Genomic DNA, 21,224 nt, shown 5'->3' with positions numbered 1-21,224 from the left:
ATCATATTATAACCATTCGCAACGTCATCATATTATTACCATATCCACCACTCGCTACATTATCACATCATTACCATTTCAATCACTCGCAACATAGTCAGATCACCATGTTGTTACTTGTCCTTACTATTAATGTCACTTGTATCATCAAAACAGCACTACTATTTCTATTATCCGCAACGCCATCACATTACTACAATCATCATCAGCCACAACGTTATCTTATCACTACCATTCGTATCAATATCACTTTCTGCCACTTGTACCATAATCTTATCATTAAATTTGTTACCTGTCTTAACTACTAATGTTACCTGTATCATCATAATTTCACTACCATTACCATTACCTGTACCATTATGAACTATTTCAATTATCTACTCAATCATCACAACCACTAATACTACTATTAATATCACCTCATTTCTACAATCATCAAATTCTCCATGAACACAAAAATTTGTGACTATGAGGTTAGTAATGGTACTTATAATAGTAATAGTTATATTTGTAATAAGAAAAGCATATAAATTATTTCAATCCAATACAGTTTAGTCTTTTAGAAAATATGCTTCTACCATGAGGACTGGGATACATTTCTCAGCAGATTTTATAAGATTCTTGGAAAATGTATAGCTGCAGAGCAGGTCTCCTTCGATTATTTGTAATTTGCTTCTAATCTTATCCCGTTTTAGAAATGTAGTTTATCTGACACTTCATAGAGTTTTAGTTAAAAGACGTGGTTAGATGAAATTTGACGTAATGTTTGCAAGGAACTTTTTAAAAGCAGCAAAATGTCAGTTTTGTAAACCATGAAACTTGGGTTTCATTGAGACAGTCAGCTGCATGGTGTGTAACTGTAATATCGTTTCCAAATAGTTGTTATGCTGCATGATTGTGGCTCCTTTACTATCGTATTTTACAAAGTTGTAGTACTCATGCTTGGACACCAGAACTGTGTACAGTAGAGAAACCTTTCCCATGTTTTCTCTGAAAGTGCAACATTTAACAGAGAACCTCGATGATGATAACTACCAGACGTTGCATATAGCAAAGGTCGTTAAAATAATTGGTTCTTACAATGAATCATCGTTCATCACACTTAAAGCTGTCCATTTCTCTATCCTGCAACCTGTCTTACAGGAAAGGCAAAAAATTAGTTCTTAGAGAGTGTGATCAAAAAATATTTATCAATACGTGTATTATTATTCTGAAATATCTTAAAATAATAGTGCACCTTCCCCAGTGAGACAATTTGTCTGAACAGGTATTGTCAAATTGACTGCTCATAGCGTATTGACTAACAACCTTTCTTTCTATAACATGCATTTTGATATTGCGCAAATTAAGCTTTCAGGAATAACTCCCTGTAAAGTTAATTTGAATAATTTCGAGGGAAAAATTGTTCAAATTAACTTTACAGGGAGTTATTCCTGAAAGCTTAATTTGCATAATACACGTCACTGTACGTAACAGAAAACCACAATTTAAAGTCACACAGAGTTAGTGTGCACTCAAATGTTGGTTGCTTGACGGTTGTCAGCCCACTTTGAGGTCTGTGGATATAGAGGAAAAATTGGATCGGTGTCGGGTAGAGTTCCCGGGTAGCTCAGTGGGAGAGCGTTGGTACGTTTAACCAAAGGTCCCGGGTTCGATGCCCGGCCCCGGAACAATTTTTCCCTCGAAATTATTCATTTTGATATTATTCCTGGAATTTATCGTTTCACTTTCGGGTTTTTAAAGTTGAATTATAAAGTCACTCTCTAGATGTTAGAAAAAGGACTGAATTTCCTGATTATCCCCTAAAGTCAACAGATCCGACTTCTTAATAACGAGGTATGGAATGAATCTCTTTTTATAATTCATAAATAAAGGAACGTAACAATTTGTGGTGAAAATTTTGACATTGGGAGTCACCACAACTTCTAGACTCGGATTATTTTGTCATGAAACACAAATAACTTAAAATAATGACTCTGAAATGTTGTTATGTTGTAGTAAATTATGCAGTTCATATAAAACATTTTCATTTATTTAAGCTATGAACATTATTACTAACTGAATATTATTGTTTGCTCAAATATAATTAAAATACTAAATAATATTTCGAAATAAACCAACCAATAATCTATAGTTTGTGTTGCTTTACAGATAACATTCATTATAAAACATTTGAAATATCTTGTCAACTTCAGGAAGTAACGGACCTACTATATCGTAGTTGAGCAGCTTCATACCCTGAATTTTCGAGTTCTTGTAGTTGCCCTTAATCTCTCCTATTGAGTTTAGAAATATTGTCTTAAAGTAAACCACTAGAATGACTTTCAAATCATTTTACGTTCGTGGTGATTCTTTCATTTCTTTCTAAATTTAATTGTACTTAGAATCTGTTCAAAAAACATTAAATAAAACGATTTTCTTTTTGGAAAAAACTCCTCTGTATTCTGTTGCACAAATTCATAGCAGGAGACCCAAGTTTCATGGGATGAGCCAGTTTTCTAGTTCTGACAGTCTGCAGAAATCTGTAAAAACTTAGTGAGAATATGAAATTGTAGCTGTCTAATTAATTTTTTCAGCTGTAGTAAGTTAGTTGCAGTTCCAGGTCTTGTAATTTATAGTTTATAATAGGTAAGACCCTCCTGCTCTTTGCTTGGTTTGTACTGTTAGTGTAGCTTGACTCGATGTGTAGCGCAGAGTGTCCAAACTCATCACGAACCCTTATTGTTACCTAAAAATATTATCTATCAAGAAAGACTTCATAATTAGTGATTTAATTAACGCAATACCGTACATTATTTACTAAATTAATATTATATTTCTCACGTGGGAGCTGAATTTCAACCACTGGATAATATTTGCAGTCAAAACGTCGATAAATAAATTACTACTACTACTACTACTACTACTACTACTACTACTACTACTACTACTACTACTTCTACTTCTACTACTACTACTACCACTACTACTACTACTACTACTACCACCACTACTACATTTATTACTACTACCACTATGATTACTACTACTATCTATACTGCTCCATTGCTACTACTACCCACCACCATCTACTACTACTACTACTACTACCACTACCACTATACTACCACTACTACTACTACTACCACCACTACATTTATTACTACTACTACTATGATTACTACTACTATCTACTACTCCATTGCTACTACTACCCACCACCATATTACTATTACTACTACTACTACTACTACTACTACCACTATTACAATTACCTTACCTCACTACATAGCAACCCGCATTTTTGAATTTACAGAAAAAAATCTTGTAAAAAACTTAGAAGCTCAAAGTGTGTGAATACAGCTGGTCGGTCAGTGGGCTATTACAAAAATAAAAGGAAGCAAAACGTAATAATAATCCAAAATTATTCTCATTCGCTGTTAATGGAGTAGAATTTCTATTGTATGCTTAATTTTGTTTATACATTCAAAATGTACAAACAAGTCCCTAACTCATTGTCTTTCCTATCAAAAGGCGTTGAATTTGATTCTACAAGTTTTTCCATTCCCACAGTACCATCGTTTTATCGCAACAAAAGTATCTTACTTCACTGCCTCTTATGCACACTGTAATTAAATAAACGAGCTGCTTCATAATCTTACTACAGAAATGAATACCACAAAAAACTAAATTTTAAATTGTTACATCAGTGAACAGTGTTCAACATTTCTACGTGTTTGAAGACATTTTCTTTCACACATGCGAAGTAGGCGTAATTTTTATGTGATTAAAAATTATTTATTTTTCCTTACTGAAGTGATGGTTTGGAATGCTCTGCTGTAACATTAGGGTAGAATTAATCAGTGGTTGTAAATATGATTGTGTGACCAAAAAAATCTGAAGTTAAATAGCTTAAAGTGTAGTTGTATATCAGGTCTCAAGCAAGTGTTATGTTTGTCAGCTTTCTTTTATTTTCAGTTGAGTGAAACATCGCAGTTCCCAGCAATGTGTAATGTTTTCCAGTACAGGCTTGTGATCAGTTTGTTAAGTTATTTTGTTTGTGCATGAGTTGATTTTAAAGGTTTCTCATTCTGAGGCAAAATGTCCCCATAAAATTTGTAACAGGCTTACTTTTCAATTAAATTTCAAATATATTTATCCATTTATTTCACTGTTGGTTGTATGAAGAATGTGGAACCTAGCTCTTCTGAAATTTACAACGTTGTTCCTTTTATTTACAAGACCAGTATTACCAGTAAGATAAAACTACATGATGATTATTTTTGAAGCTCATAGCATATAAAAACTAAATATTTAATCAATTTAGCGTGGGATGGAATGCCTTTAGACTGGGCTGGTCTGTGGATTTTATACCCGCTGTAAAAGGTGTAAATGTAGTAAAATCAACCATTAATCAAGTAACGTACACAGAAGCAGGTATGTATGAAATAAATGTATAGTGAATATAACATTCCTATATCATATCCAGATAAATACGAGTACAAAGTTATTTTAACATTTATTTGTTATCATGTAACATTCTACCTCAGAATGTATTGAAACCTTATAAGCAGTATTTTGAAGCAATTAATATTTCCTGTCCTGTTTGCTTTCTTTGTTGTATTAACCCTTACTGACTTTTCTTTTCTTTTAAAAAACATCGTTTATTGGTGGAGGTCATTTAAAATCGATGTCATGTTAAAATTAAGTTTAACCTCTCCCTTCCTTCGCTTAATTATCTCCTTGATAACATAGAAAGTTAAAATTAACTACTCATCCTTAGAATTAAATAAACAAATATTCGTACATTTAGTTTTTATCATATGTCTCTGCTTTTGCATTTTTTACAAAATATATTTTATAGCCATTTTAGCACTATATTACTAAAAAGTGCGGAAATTAATTAAAATTTCACACACCACAATTTTTTTTCGATGAGATTATTTAGAGATTCAGTTGCCTTATATTGTGAATAATTTAAAAATGGGATTTATGTTTGACATAATGCAGTCTTTCCATAGTTTAACCAGCTTATAACTTCCAACTCGAGAGGACCGACTTTCGATCCTGTAAAATATTTGATGGAAAAGGTGGTTGTATAATTGATTTTCTACAAATTATTCTAAAGTTGCGCATCAATGCCGTAACATCACTTCAGTACCTCTGAACAATCTCAGTATTTGAAAAGGGACGATAAATAAAATGAAAAAAAAAAATATATATATATATAATCACAGTCATTACTTAACGTGGTACAATCTACGTGGTTATGCATCTAGTTAAATTGATGTCAATATTTTTGTTTTGTTTTTATAAGATTCGTGACATGAAACATGATGAAATAGAGATAGACTCAGGAAAACGGAGTATTGTTACTTTTGTGGAGTTCATTTTGTTTAATATCATGTATTACGTCAAGTGACATATGATTATGTATTTTTATGTAACAAAAATCGATAGTTCTCACTTCAGAATGCGACAATACGTAAGTATAGAGTCATATCCAAAGTCACAAAAGCTTTAGAAGTCCACTTTGTTAAGAAGTAAGTTTCTAAAAATATAATAATACAGTTTTCTTAATAAAAGAATGGGGTTTATTCTCTTCTATAATACAACAAGTGCTGATAGTTTTCCAGTAATTTAACTGAGCTTAACTAATGTTTGCTGTCATGATAATTATTTCGATATCGGCGGTTATTATCTAATGACAGCAAACATGAGTTTAAAAGCGAAATTAAATTACCTGAGACTAACTATTATCACGAATTGTATTCGGTGAGATAATCTCAATGCGAACAACTGTAATTCTCAACAACTAAACATTCGAGGTTATAATAATAAGATACAGAAAAACAGTCGAATCGAAGCAGATATGATAAAAGAATCCTTAGAATAAAAACAATTGAACATTTGAGGTTATAACAACTTTATTATAATCACTTACGTCGTAAGGTTGTATTGCCGAAAGCTGACGCACCGTTACTCGCCCATGTCATTTCGAACGGCACCATACCAAGCGAAACCTATTTCTAGGCGTAAATCCGTTATCATAATATTAACACCACAAAATATTGTTTAAATGTGCTGACAATATTTTTTGTTATTTTTCTCATTTTACATTACTGTCATTATTACTGATAATATTCGTATCCCGCGACAAAACAAAATTGCAAGCTTTTCGTTGCTGACTGCACAATGTTACACTAATTTTATCTTATATTTCAAAAATAGATCTTTAATTGTCCAACACAATAATAATAATAATAACAATAATAATAATAATAATAATAATAATAATAATAATAATAATAATAATAATAATAATAATAATAATACAAGGACTTCTAGGACAGGAGGCCACTGCACGTCCCTTAGCTCTTCAATGTGGTCCGCCTTATTGGAGACAGTTTATTTTCTGTGATTCTTGACAGACGATTCTCATTAATAAGAGAATATTGTTATTAAAATAAACTTGTGAGATTTGAGAACAAAGTGTCTTTGGAGCAGATTTTCTACGAATATTGTAGTTTTCTATGATATTTACACCAATAATACCCTATTATATTCTCTATAGTTAGAAAGTAAAAAGCAACCTTTGTACCTTTTGTACAAATGTATGAATCCTGACACCTCTACTCCTTTGTTGGTTAGACCTCTTCCATAAACTGAAAGAGTAATGCAGCTGTACATATGCCTGTCTTGCTTGGGACCTGCTCTTGGTGGTGTCTTTGCATTACAGTGGGACATGCTCGAGCTCTTATACAAAATTACAGGCCTAGCGTCCTGATGATACAAATCATTGCTGTTTTGAACATCTTTAAACAATGGCTTTTTCTCACATACGCTTTCATGATGAAGTACAGTATTATGTAAAAAAAAATTGACCTCTTCGTATTTGAAGCAGTGCTTGTGCTCAAATGAATATAATTAAAACAATAATAAAAATTAATAAAGCATTGTCTATCCCAAATATGAAGCCTGTTCAATGATAACAGCGAAAGGAATGCTTCGTTTCGCGTATTTGAGGCAACATTTGTAATAATGTTTTAAAAACGTCCATATAATAATCAAAATTAAATTAATAAATGCACTGTAGTACGAAATGTAAAAAGAGTAAGTGCAGTGTTAAATTTGACATTTATAACCTCCAAAAAATTATTGTTCATCCATTCTTCTGACGTGGCCGGATAAAGATAAATGGAGAAAATCCATGGTCTCATCGGGAATCGAACCCGTGACCTCGATTTACAGCGTTATTTCTTAACCGTGACATTACCGAGCAACCAAGACCTAATTAATTAATTGCTAAATAATTATATATTTTTAGGGCTTCGACGATGTGAAGATTGTTCATAGTAGTTCCTTTTATCATATTAATAAGAAACATTTTCGGACAGTACAGAGTGTCCGTCTCAAGCCGTTCATAAATCGTTTTAGGCAACACGCACAACACGACTAGGTGTGAACATAATGTTCGTCCTTGAAATTCTCTAACTCGTAGCGCTTGTATTTTAGTTTAAGTAACTTAATGATTGAGAACAGCGAAAATAATAAATAGACATAGGTTCGGTGGACTAATTGATACTTAGTCATACAATGCGTATGAGTAAAGAAACAAACATTTTTAATACACGGCTCTCTCGAGGATAGTTCATGGCTCTTAGCTAGAGTGATGTGTTCGTATGAATGTTTCGACTGCCTGAGAGGGTTCGATATTCGGTCCTTCCTTTCGTACTTTTTAATTTCGAACTCCGATTCCAGATGATTCTAGAATATTCTAATTAATACTACATTAAAATGGAAATGCACAGCAGTAGCTATAGAATCTCGAATTGTACCGTCGGTAACTATTCACGGTTTGAATATTTGAAGTTCGTAACAGCAAAAGTGAAAGGTAACGAGAGAAGAATTAAATACAGAGTCCGCCAAAAAAGTATACACTCTTTAAGGAACAAAAACTATTTAGTATGTGTTTGTTTTACATTTAAGTACTGATCACACATATAGTACTGTCTTCAGTTAAGCACGTGGTTACTTTAGATGTTCAAAATGTTTGCCAGACACACAACGCAACGACGAGCGGTCGCCGCAGCTACGTCGGTCAATGTTTCAATGGAGATCGCTGCACAAGGTCCTCCAGCGTGCGCGGCTTGCGTCGATAGACTTGATCTTTCACAGTTTCCCACAAGTAAAAATCAATAGGCGTTAGATCTGGCGACCGTGGCGATCTCAATGGGCCCTCTTCGTCCAATCCAATGTCCCTGCAGATTGTCATCCAGAAAAGCTCATACGGCTAGGTGGTAGTGTGGTGGCGCCCCGTCCTGTTGGTAGAAGACCTCATCATCAGCTCCATAAAGCGCACATACACCTGGTAAAATTGATATGCGTAACATTTCGAGGTACACTTCTCCAGTGACAGTACCATCAAAGAAAAAGAGTCCTACTAAGTCCCTGGTAGATTGACCGCCTTATCCACATGAATATGCGGATTTTCAGGTGCCCAGCAAACGCAGTTACGCCGATTCACTGTTCCATTAAATTTAAACTGGGCCTCATCAGACCACACTACCTTCGTCACAAATTGTTAGTCTTCAGTTCCCATTCACTGATACCAATCGCAAAATTGCATTCGATGATCAGGATCGTCATCATTAATAGCGTGCAGAAATCGTGAGATGTAAACTTTCCACTTAGCAGCTTCAGAATTCGTCGTACACTTGTACTGCTAAACCCCTCTTCACGTGCACATTGCGTAGCAGACTTCTGTGGAGAAGTAACAAACCTTTCCAACACGAGAGTCGACGAAGCATGACTTGTAGCTGTGCGCGGTCTTTTCGATCTTCCTTTGTAAATATCACAAATCGTTTCATGCATCTCAAATTTGTCAATAAAGCGTTTAATTGTTGGGAGAGTTGGGGGTTCTGTTTCGTATTCCCGTCTCCACTGACGCTGCATTTCAATGGTATTGTCAAACCTCATAAACCAATTTAGAATGCATTTTCGCTGCCCGAACGTCAAGCGTGCTCCAGCCATTTTGTTTTCTTACTATCATGATGAAAGTACCGACATCTGTTGAGTGAAACACCATACTACAACATACTCGTAATTCAAATCAATTGACAATATCAATATCCCGATACAGTCTGACAAAGAGTGCATACATTTTTTTGGCGGACTCTGTAAGATTTTGCAACAAGCAAAATACGTCGATATCGTCTAACTCCATGCGGATTGTTATCAATCTCGTATGTCTTAGACCATAATATGATCTGTCACAGTCTGAAACCAACATTTTTCTTTGTCTACTCAGATTTTGACGTTCTCATGGTAGTGTCACTAGGCGTAACATAAATTCAAAATATATTGAAATAAACTAACTAATTACGTTAAAATTCTGCGCGATCTATTCTTTAAAGATACGTTGCTTACTGTGAATGAAACAAAACAAATAAATTAATTTGGTGAATTAGATATAACTTGCATATTAAGAAAACGATGTTACGGGAACTATAAGAAGAGTAAATGACTGCATAAAACATTATCCTAAACTGGAATAAACGTTGAAAAGGAGAAAGAAAATAAGTAATTAACATAACAGATTGACAGCACGTGTTTAACATAAAATTGTTATACGAAGACTAAAATTCGTAACATTCACGTGATGATGTCAGTGAACGTTATACCCACACCTGATTCCGCCTACGAAACCATTTAATGTCTCCCACATGTCTCGACTGTTATGTGGGCTGCCTAAACGAAAATGAACGGCTTGTCAGACAACCTGTACATTATGCCTGCGTGTCATTTGCCTTGCTTGCATATGATGCTCAAGTAGTGGCTCAGTTCCGTGGTGACCACATGGCAGGGATATTTCACTACATATCAGCGTGCACTTCCGGTTAAAAATCATCATTAGATAGAGTACAGTACAAGTCAAAGAGGTCATTTCTTGGAAGTATATATTAAAAACTTTGTTCGCCTTAAATAACTTATGCATATTATGAAGTGTGAATGAAACCTATTAAACTTTTTTGTTTTTTTGTAAAATGAGCCTCATAGGAATCACAAGTCATTATATTATTATGCGATTATTTATTTATAAACAGAGGATTTCAAAAACATTATTTTAATTTCTATGAAAGTAGAATAAAAATTTAAAACATGCTTCTGTGTAAATTAACTTTTGTTAATTTGACTTCAATAATGTTAAATTATTTATTCATTTGGGTTACATAAATTGTTGAATATAAGAATTTCACTTGCTTATAAGCTGTCTGAATTGAACCAGTGTAGCAAAAATATTCTTTGATTTCTAAATTTTAAGGCATGTGTTAGGCATAAGAGCAGATAATATGTTCGATTTGTAATTTAACTTAACTGACTGGAGCATATCCCACTATCGTTCTTTCTGTTTCTATCTGCTTGTTGCTGTCCATTGCTGGGTGTTGAAGCTTGCTAAACTCTGATTGGTTCAACAGTCTCTCATTATCCAGGTGGCAAAGAAGGCGAGTGTTTTGAAAAGGCGGAAATCAAAGAATCGCATGGAAGTGCCTAGCAATGTTCTGGAAGGTGGCGGCAATTCGAATCGGCGCGAGAGTGAGGGGGATGTGGTGTTCTACATCGAGGAGCCTAAAGCAGGTAGAGTTCCCCCGTTGGTGAACCAGTGTCAGGTCTGATGCCCAGGAATGTAAGAGTATACAACGAGATGCCCAAGTCAAGCCTATCGGATCACATGTCCAGAAGTGTATACATCGAGAAATCCAAAGCATGTACTCCTCTCCTTGGTAAGTCAGTATCAGGTATGAAGTCCGGCAATAAATTCAAAGAGTGTGGATGTTTACATCGAGAAACTGAAGTGAGATTAGTCCACATTTGGTGAGTCAATGTTGGATCTGTAATGTATCCAATGTGTGACCGAGCATACATCAAGGAATCGAAAGCAGATAGAGTTTACAATTGAAAAGTTAGTATCAGGAATAACATTGAGAAATCTATTCAGAGGATTTGCATTTATTCATAGAGGAATCAGAAGTAGGGAAAACCCTTAATAAATTAGCTATTGTCGGATATAATTTCCAGGAATAACCAGAATGTGGGCGTGTATACATCGAGGAATCCAAGTAAGTAAAATCCCTGTTTGTGAATCAGCATCGGATCTGACGTCTAGAAATTATCCAGAAAGCATACGCATTTAAATTTACAGTAGATATAGATAGTGGAGTCATTGTTAGCAGGTATGATGTATCCAGAAATAGTATGTATATACATAAGAATTCCCAAGAAAGTATGCTCTGACATCCAGAAATGTATCCATATTGTGTACTTGTATACATCGAGAAATTCAAAGCAGGTAGAGCTCCTGTTTGAATCAGGCTTGATGTCAGAGATTATCCACAAAGTGTTCTTATATACAACGATGAATCCGAAGTAGAGAAAGCTTTCAGTTTGAGTAGATGTCGGCACTGGTGACTAGGATTATCCAGAAAGTATTCTTATACACAACGATAAATCCAAAGCAGTTAGAGCCGTTTGTTTCAGTCAGTGTCAGGCTTAGTGTTCAGGATTATCTAGAATGTGTGCATATATAAAATGAGAAATTCAAAGCAAGTAGAGCCCTCTGTTTGAGTCAGTGTCGGGCATGGTGTCCAGGATTATCTAGAATGTATTCTTTTATATAATGAAGAATCCAAAGTAGGTACAGCCCCCTGTTTGAGTCAGAGTCGAGCCTGGTGTCCACTATTATTCAGAAAGTTTTCTTACATGCAACGAGAAATCCAAAGCAAGTAGAGCCCCCTTTTGGGTCAGTGTAGGACCTGGTGTCTATGATTATCCAGAAAGTGTTCTTATATAAGTCCCCTGTTTGAATCAGTGTTGGGCCTGGTGTCCAGGATTATCAAAAAAGTGTTCTTATATACAAAGAGGAATCCAAAACAGATAGAGCGTCCTGTTTGACTTAGTGTCAGGCCTAGTGTCCAATAGAATCCAGGAAGTGTTCTTATATACAACGAGGAATCCAAAACAGATAGAGCGCCCTGTTTGACTTAGTGTCAGGCCTAGTGTCCAATAGAATCCAGGAAGTGTTCTTATATTCAACGAGGAATCCAAAACAGATAGAGCGCCCTGTTTGACTTAGTGTCAGGCCTAGTGTTCAATAGAATCCAGGAAGTGTTCTTATATACAACGAGGAATCCAAAACAGATAGAGCGCCCTGTTTGACTTAGTGTCAGGCCTAGTGTCCAATAGAATCCAGGAAGTGTTCTTATATTCAACGAGGAATCCAAAACAGATAGAGCGCCCTGTTTGACTTAGTGTCAGGCCTAGTGTCCAATAGAATCCAGGAAGTGTTCTTATATACAACGAGGAATCCAAAACAGATAGAGCGCCCTGTTTGACTTAGTGTCAGGCCTAGTGTCCAATAGAATCCAGGAAGTGTTCTTATATACAACGAGGAATCCAAAACAGATAGAGCGCCCTGTTTGACTTAGTGTCAGGCCTAGTGTCCAATAGAATCCAGGAAGTGTTCTTATATTCAACGAGGAATCCAAAACAGATAGAGCGCCCTGTTTGACTTAGTGTCAGGCCTAGTGTCCAATAGAATCCAGGAAGTGTTCTTATATACAACGAGGAATCCAAAACAGATAGAGCGCCCTGTTTGACTTAGTGTCAGGCCTAGTGTCCAATAGAATCCAGGAAGTGTTCTTATATTCAACGAGGAATCCAAAACAGATAGAGCGCCCTGTTTGACTTAGTGTCAGGCCTAGTGTCCAATAGAATCCAGGAAGTGTTCTTATATACAACGAGGAATCCAAAACAGATAGAGCGCCCTGTTTGACTTAGTGTCAGGCCTAGTGTCCAATAGAATCCAGGAAGTGTTCTTATATTCAACGAGGAATCCAAAACAGATAGAGCGCCCTGTTTGACTTAGTGTCAGGCCTAGTGTCCAATAGAATCCAGGAAGTGTTCTTATATACAACGAGGAATCGAAAACAGATAGAGCGCCCTGTTTGACTTAGTGTCAGGCCTAGTGTCCAATAGAATCCAGGAAGTGTTCTTATATTCAACGAGGAATCCAAAACAGATAGAGCGCCCTGTTTGACTTAGTGTCAGGCCTAGTGTTCAATAGAATCCAGGAAGTGTTCTTATATACAACGAGGAATCCAAAACAGATAGAGCGCCCTGTTTGACTTAGTGTCAGACCTAGTGTCCAATAGAATCCAGGAAGTGTTCTTATATACAACGAGGAATCCAAAACAGATAGAGCGCCCTGTTTGACTCAGTGTCGGGCCTAGTGTCCAGTATTATCCAGGAAGTGTTCTTATCTACAACGAGGAATCCAAATCAGGTAAAGCACACTGTTTTCGGATCAGTGTCGATCTAATATTAAGAATGTATCTGAGAAGAAAATGTTAACATCGAAAAAATGAAACGGGTAGAATCTATAGGGCCTAGCTATTCACTATTACTGTTATGGTGTCTACATACAAACGGAACCTAATTTCAAGGTTCTTTTCCCACTTATGACATGCATTATGCTATTCACAAGAACAGCACTAGAAGTAGCTTATTCAAGACAGCTGATTGCTACTCATCCAAGGAGATGGGATTGAATGCCCGGTAGGTAGTTAAGGTTTCTGTTAGAGAAAGTGTTTTTGAGGTAAGTTTCCCACAGTACCTAGAGTGTCTTCATTCTACAACTTACACTTCATCGTCACATTATTATATCATTTTCTTTCAATAATCCTTTCATTTTAAAATGACAACTACATTAAAAATTATACCAATCTGTGTAATGTACTAATACCTGCTCCTTGATATTCATTATGAATATAATTTTAATCTTGCAGTGTAGGCTTTCACGGCCGGAGTCTATAGATCTAGATTCATTTTCCGGGCTGAGAAGCCGTGGTCCATTGGTAGGTTTTATACCAGACATTTCGTCTGCAACTGCGGCAGACATCTTCAGTGGAGTGGAGTTGCCTCAGGTACGCCGAGAAGAGTCTTGCGACCTCGGATACCACTCCACTGAAGATGTCTGCCGCAGTTGCAGATGAAACGTCTGGTATAAAACCTACCAACAGACCACGGCCTCTCAGCCCGGAAAATGAATCTAGATCAATATAATTTTATTCCAAGTTAAAAATCTTTCTGACTTATTTTCGTTTGGACATACTTTGGTTTATTAAAATTTTCGTCGAGTGAAAGAGATATTCAAATTTTCTTTTCTTGTGTTGGATAGTACTCTATCGTGCAGGATCGCTGTAATATCATAGATAAAAATATCCATACTTCGATATTAGAATGTATTCTTAATTTATTAATTGAAATTTACTTGCTTTTCTGTTTTATTTATTCCCATTTTCAGCTTTGAAATCAAACGCAACTAAGTTCCATTTTAAGATCTCTTGTTAATTTCCTTCAGAGTGTGATTTTCTAAATTCTTTCATCCTTCACTTCATTGACGAAATTGTTAATTTTTAGGTACATAACATATTATCAGAAGACTTATTTGAAATTCTTATTGTCCACTTCTCTGGATACATAAAGAATCTATAAATGGAGATGGAAGTTTTGTACAAAAATTAATTTCATGGCAATTCAGTTTTCACAATTTGTGTTATGATCATATAATTAAGCCTACAAGAGCATTATTTTGTGAGCACCTAAAATTACAAATACCTAATTCCATACGGAAATTTGTTGAAAATGAAAATGTACAAAGCATTGTGGCAATGTGAGAAGTTTGTGTGATAGTAATATAAATAAATACACGTATGTCTACGGATAGATTGGATGAGATATCAGGACTTCAACTCTATAAACTTCTTCTTTCTTTATTATAGGGACGGTAGTAATTAAACATCTCTGAAATGTTATGTAGTTTATTCATAATCTATTTAACGTTATCCTCTGTCCCGAATGTATCATGAAAAAATTAGTTTATATCTTCTTTGATTTAATGAAACGCACTTGATAAACTGCATGTCAAGTCACCCCTTCTCTTAGCTTACAAGGTCATCAATTGAAATTTCTATTCGAAAGTTTAATTCCGTGCACTTTATAGAGGTATAGTACTCATCATTAAACCCATTAGACCTATAGTTCACAAACTGATTCTCTAGGCTCATAAGTTCCCGATAATATTCATGTCGATCATTCTCTTATTATGTCTGCCTTCTCATGATGATTTAACTTTTTGTGTGAATGTGCAACTACCTCCATGTAAGTACCGAGTGAATAGATTGTAAAGATATCACAACGCGATTATTCGGCAATAGGCCAAGCCGTTTGCTGTCTCTGGTTACGCAGACTTCTTGTTATCTGTGATACGCAGTAATGATAATTCCTCATCCCACTAACTATTAATATAAAGTATTACTATACAGGGTGATTCAAAACATCTGCGACAAACTCTGAGGGGTGATAGATCTAACAATAAGGAACCCTTTTGTTAAACAACCTATGTCTTTTGACGCGTCGTTTCGAAATTATCGTTGAAAATGTTTTTGCGCGGGCGTATGTCAATGTAGGCGAATGTGAGCACCCCTGTTTGTTTGTTTGTTTGTTTGTTGAGATGTTTGTAAGAGAAGAGAAGGGTTGTTTTGTTTGCTTACGTTTATTGTTCAATACCTTTTCCTTTCAGTTCAGTCTAATCATCAATCGAGAATGGATGTCTACACTTTTCCCGAGTTAGTCGACATGGTAATATGTTATGGGGAGGCTCGCGGAAACGGAAGAAGAGTTCTCCACATGTACCAACAACAGTTTCAAAACAGAAATCACCCTCACCACACAATGTTTGCTCGACTTTATCAGCGCCTTCGAGACGATGGGTCTCTTCGTCCCCGGCGCATAGGTGGAAGACCGCATAGACATCCATTCTCAATTGGTGATTACACTGAACTGAAATGAAAAGATATTGAACATTAAACATAAACAAACAATAACAACCCTTCTCGCCTCTTACAAACATCTCGTCCACACCTGTGGAGTAACGGTCAGCGCGTCTGGCCGCGAAACCAGGTGGCCCGGGTTCGAATCCCGGTCGGGGCAAGTTACCTGGTTGAGGTTTTTCCGGGGTTTCCCTCAACCCAATACGAGCAAATGCTGGGTAACTTTCGGTGCTGGAGCCCGGACTCATTTCACTGGCATTATCACCTTCATTTCATTCAGACGCTAAATAACCTAGATGTTGATAAAGCGTCGTAAAATAACCCAATAAAATAAAAAATAAAATAAAAACAAACATCTCGACAAACAAACAAAAAGGGGTGCACATATTCGCATACATTGACATACACCCGCGCAAAAACATTTTCAACGATAACTTCGAAACGACGCGTCGCGACGCGTCAAAAGACATAGATTGTTCAACAAAAAGGGTTTCTCATTGTTAGATCTATCACCCTGTATATAAGCAGTTGAAACATCATTAAGATTGAGATGGTAAAACTGTCTGCTACCGTTTATCAAAAATTTGTCCTATGTTTAAGAAGTGTCGCAACACTCGCTGCAGTTCTTGTTGGGAAATTGAGGAAAGCTATTTCGACATACTTTTTTCAATTATTCCAGAGTAAGTATCTTATTTTAGTACACTTTTCTTTTCAAGTTCACGAGAGACATTTCGTCACAAGAGGTTGAGTTCAGGAATCGAGGGGGCTTACATACTCGTATTTCTACTGATAATTCTATCCTACAATATAGTACTATGAAGTTCGTAGAATAGTCGGCTGTATGTGCTGTCACAGAATCCGCTGGAGGGTACCTTTTTTGCTGTCTGCATAACTGGAGTCTGCAAACGACTCGATCAAGAGTTGAGTTGCGATTTCTCTACAACTCATTTGCCCAGTAAGTAATGAAGTAAGTTGAGATACTATTTTGACTAGAAATTCAAGCTTGACATTGAATGGACATCAGTAGATATGAGTCTGAAAGTGGTGGGACATGAACTGTTAACTTGCAGGGACCCCAAACCGAGTGCGAAGAGAAGGTCGTGGGTCACTGTTCACAAGCCAGACGAGTAGTGTCACTGAAGCAGCTTCCGACGAGATCGATATCGACATTGACGAACCCCAGAGGGTAACGTCGTAAGTATCTGTAAATCATCTCATTTGTACTTGGATATCTGTTCTTTATTGTTGTTTAATAGTAGTCTAAAAATGATTAAAATATGATAGTTAATAGAAGTCTATATTTTCAAACAAGTTTGGATTGTAACTAGTTAGTGACGACTCCAGAAAAGAGGTTGAATCAGCAAACATAAAAGTTTTCCAATCATTTTAAATTCTCCCAAGACTTAAACTAACAGGATCATATAACATAATTACATGGATCATTCAATAATTAGTGGCAACAATGTATGTATGTATGTATGTGGCGCTAGCAGCTGTAAATGATGCAAGCTGATAACAGTGAGAAAGAAGAGCATTTGATGTGTGTTATCTGTGAGTTTGAAGACAATAATCTCGTATATAAGATATTTTGTAGTAAGTTTAATTTGTAGACTGTTATCTGTAGTGCTCTCAAATGTTTAGCAAATACGAAAAAAGATGCTTCATTAAAATTCAGATTGCAAGAGGCAAGAATGCTCGACAATGACATACAGCATTACAGGAAGCTTGTGGTAGAGAGACTTCACCATACTGTACCGTAACTAGGTGAGCACATGTATTTCGCAGCGGGGGGAAGATGTTCAGCAAAAACGTAGAGTTGGCAGACCGCAATTGATAAGTGATGATGTGTATGTGAACGCTGTAAGAGCACTGCAGGAAAAACACTGTTGTTGGACTTGTATTAAACTAGCAAGGGAAGTTAGGATTGCTCATGGTACGATTCTTCATAAAGCTGAGGAAAATCTGCGCTCGGTGAGTTCCACACAATCTTAAAGAGGAAAACATGTGACAGAGAATGGGAACAGTGAGATTGCACTTACAACGCTATGGACGTGAAGATGACCGTTTCATTCGACATATAACTTTAGATGAAACCAGAGTTCGATGCTATCAACCAAAATTGAAGAGCCAATCAAATGAGTGGCGGCACAATGATTCCCCACGGCCAAAAAAGTATCGGCAAGAACTGGATCCACTTAGTCATGTTCATTGTTGCTTATGATTTTGACGGTGTCCTTGTCACCCATTCAGTTCCTGCGAGGAATCTGGAACTCATTTACGATCAGCTGTTCGCCGTAAACTTCCAAATCTCTTGAATTCTCATCCTATTGTGCTACAAGATGGTGCTCGTTCTCATATAGCTGCCCTTGTGGTTAATTTACTTCTCAGATGGAACTGGGAAATTCTGCAGCATCCTCCATACTCCCCAGATATGAGCCCATGTGATTTTGACCTTTTCGCGAAAATGAAATTACCACTTATAGGAGTTCGCTTTAGAACCAGACAGGTAATTATAGCAGCAGTAGAGCAGTCTGTTCGAAGATTTGTACAACAAGACGCTGTGGATGGCATCCGTCGTCTCCCTGAGGTATGGAGGCGGATTCTTCATGTTGGAGGAGATTACGTGTGAGCACTGCAACAATGTGACTGTTCCAAAAATGTTTTCTTTGTTGTTAATTCAAATGTTGCCACTAAATTATTGAATGACTCATGTATAAAGCAATATTACCAAGATCCCATTGCAACCATATTGATATCATCGCCCTAATTATAATATTTACAATATTAAAAACATTTTAATTCGTATATTATCTTCACGGCATTGTAATGGGTGTCCACCAGTTAGACTGATCTGGCAGTGTTTTTCCGTTGACAAAATGCTGCATCGCTTGAATGTTAGTTATTGTTTTAATAACTTACTTTACTGACGTGATTGCTTTAATTACTTAATTACTAATAATCAAAAAAGTATTCACCATTACACAAGACGATCGAAATATTCACCTCTGCTCTTAAACATGTATGATTTGTTAAGAAGATTGCGTGAAATTCATTTTGCTCTATTGCAAAAATCGCTTGACGAATATATTTTTCTTTTAATCCTCCATATTACCGGTACCAGCAGTGGCGGCTCGTGAGTATTGAATTAAGGGGGGCTGCATACAAAAATAAACCAAGCAACTTACCTTATTTAAAGATTTTCCATGCGCCTTGTCTTGTAGGTTGCAAACTTTTGAATCATCTTCTTATTAAAATCCGATACATCGTTTAACATAGTCTTTACAATGGAAAACATAGCTAATGCGGTCAGTCTCTCTTCTCTCATCGTATTTCTAAGATAAGACTTTACTCTCTTCAAACACGAAAAGCAACGTTCTGGTAAGGAAGTTGTCATTGTTATGGTGATAGCTATGCGTAGTAGTTTCACAACTTCTGAAAATGAGGCCTGCAAGTTCTCAGATATAAGAAACTGCAAGAGCTTGACTGCGTCACTGATATTTATGAATTCTTGTCTCTGATACAACACAGTGAGTTCCGTTTTTAGTTTGTCTTTATCGAGCATTGGGAAAAGCTTCACACATACATTTAAGTCATTTTCAGGAAATGAGCTTTTGTAGGATTCAAATTTTTCTTGACACAGAAGAGAAGATAATAGGCTATCAGATGTTCTATGAACTGGAATCGGGTGTTAGCTTGTGTGAAAATGAGGTCACACACATCCTTGGCTGCCGCACCCCTTTTCTGAATCCCTTCGACCTTACGACGCTTTTTAGGGTTTTCATTTTCACAGATCTCGCTGCTCAAGTTTACTGTGCACTATTCCGTATTGTCTGTATGGCATTAACAAAGCTTGATATGCAGAGTCGGCCTTGGTAGCATAGTCAGTTGCGGTTCGATCCCGGCCCAGGTCGATGGCATTTAAGTGTGTTTAAATGAGTAGGCTCATGTCAGTAGATTTACTGACATTTAAAAGAATCCTCGGGACAAAATTCCGCCACACCGACGCTGATATAACCTCTGCAATTGAGAGTGTCGCTAAATAAACCATAATTTAATTTTTTATGTGCAGATTTGAACCTTAGAAATATCTAACTGGCGATGTTGTAGTTGGTTATATAATATATCTAAATGATACATCAATAAATGGAAAAAAATCTGAGCCAAAAATTGAATTTGGGATCTTCAAGAGTACGCACCAGGGCGCTTGCCTCATTTATTGTGATGTTAGATGTTTCAGATTCCATTATGGTTTGAAAACATTCTAGCAATGGCTCCTTCTTCTCATGAACAACATTTACTGTTCTTATTTAAAACTCCATCTTGTTGCCCCAGCTGATGGAATTGTCTTTCAAACACATTAATTTAATACAGACTGTGTGGAGATCGAAAGAAGAAAGCAGGGATACTGGATACATTAGCAAAAAATATGCGAGCTTTGTAGGCTATTTTGTTTAGCGGCTCTTTCCATTATGAGATTCAACTGATGGGCATTTAATTTCACATTTCTCCTGAATTGTTAAGGTAATGAACTGAATAGATTATAAATATTGTGCAGAATTAAACATTGTCGCACTTGGTATATTCACAACGTTAAAGAAAATGTATTTAAAACTGCGCGCTACTGACAAACTGCTGCAAATTTTTCAGCGCCTGGAAACTCTGGATTCATGGCAAGGGGCTAGTAGGGGGAGGGGTAAAACTAACGCGCAAAGCTTCCGAGACGAGACTGGCAGCTCCAGTAGAGGAAGTGGCTTCACCCTATAATCCTTCTCTCTGGTTTCGCTCTGACAGCACCAGGGGAGGAAGTGACTTCACTAATGATTGCGTGCATGTCAATGAGAGCGAAAATTTTTTTAAAATTCCAGCCGCTAGATAGAGACTGTATAATAAATGTATTTCACAACAAAAAAACGAGACAAGAACCAAAATGTCTGGGGGTGCTGCAGCTCCGCAGCCCCCCTTCGAAAGCCGCCCCTGGGTACCAGTATGTTGTTTGTTTGCATACATGTACAAATAAAAGTTACATAAATTTAGCTCTGTTGATTTATGAGCCCGCAAACCCTTGCTAATTATTTTGTCTCCCCTGAAACAATATTATTAAGACAGATGGTAGGATGTGGGAGTATATATAAACTACGAAGTCACGAAATAAGAGATTAAATTACACTCCGTATAAAATAAGAAACAGAGGAAGACCTTCAATGAAATAGAACCAGCAGTTTCAAAATCTAGCCAAAACCGACTAACAGATCTAAATTTCGAAAAAGAAAATGAAGATGATCATTTTATTTATTTAACTAGCTAGCTAGTGAGTACATATTGAAATTATAAAACAAAAATGTTCCTAGCCACGAC

At 36.4% G+C, this 21,224-nt stretch overlaps 1 protein-coding gene across 5 annotated transcripts in view; it reads left to right on the top strand.

Moving 5' to 3' along the window:
* LOC138706053 (potassium voltage-gated channel subfamily KQT member 1-like) overlaps positions 1 to 21,224 on the top strand; it is a 901,236-nt gene that overhangs the window by 859,549 nt on the left and 20,463 nt on the right. For 4 of the 5 annotated variants that reach the window (XM_069834959.1, XM_069834960.1, XM_069834958.1 and 1 more), the window contains 2 exons: positions 10,458 to 10,617; positions 16,940 to 17,063. In XM_069834959.1, the coding sequence (XP_069691060.1) occupies positions 10,458 to 10,617; positions 16,940 to 17,063 (284 nt within the window). The remainder of the gene's footprint in view (positions 1 to 10,457; positions 10,618 to 16,939; positions 17,064 to 21,224) is intronic. The other variant, XM_069834957.1, reaches the window with a different exon arrangement.

Source organism: Periplaneta americana, chromosome 9 (genome assembly GCF_040183065.1).
Source record: "Periplaneta americana isolate PAMFEO1 chromosome 9, P.americana_PAMFEO1_priV1, whole genome shotgun sequence".
In the NCBI taxonomy this organism is placed as follows: domain Eukaryota; kingdom Metazoa; phylum Arthropoda; class Insecta; order Blattodea; family Blattidae; genus Periplaneta; species Periplaneta americana.
This window is presented reverse-complemented; position numbering and strand designations above follow the sequence as displayed.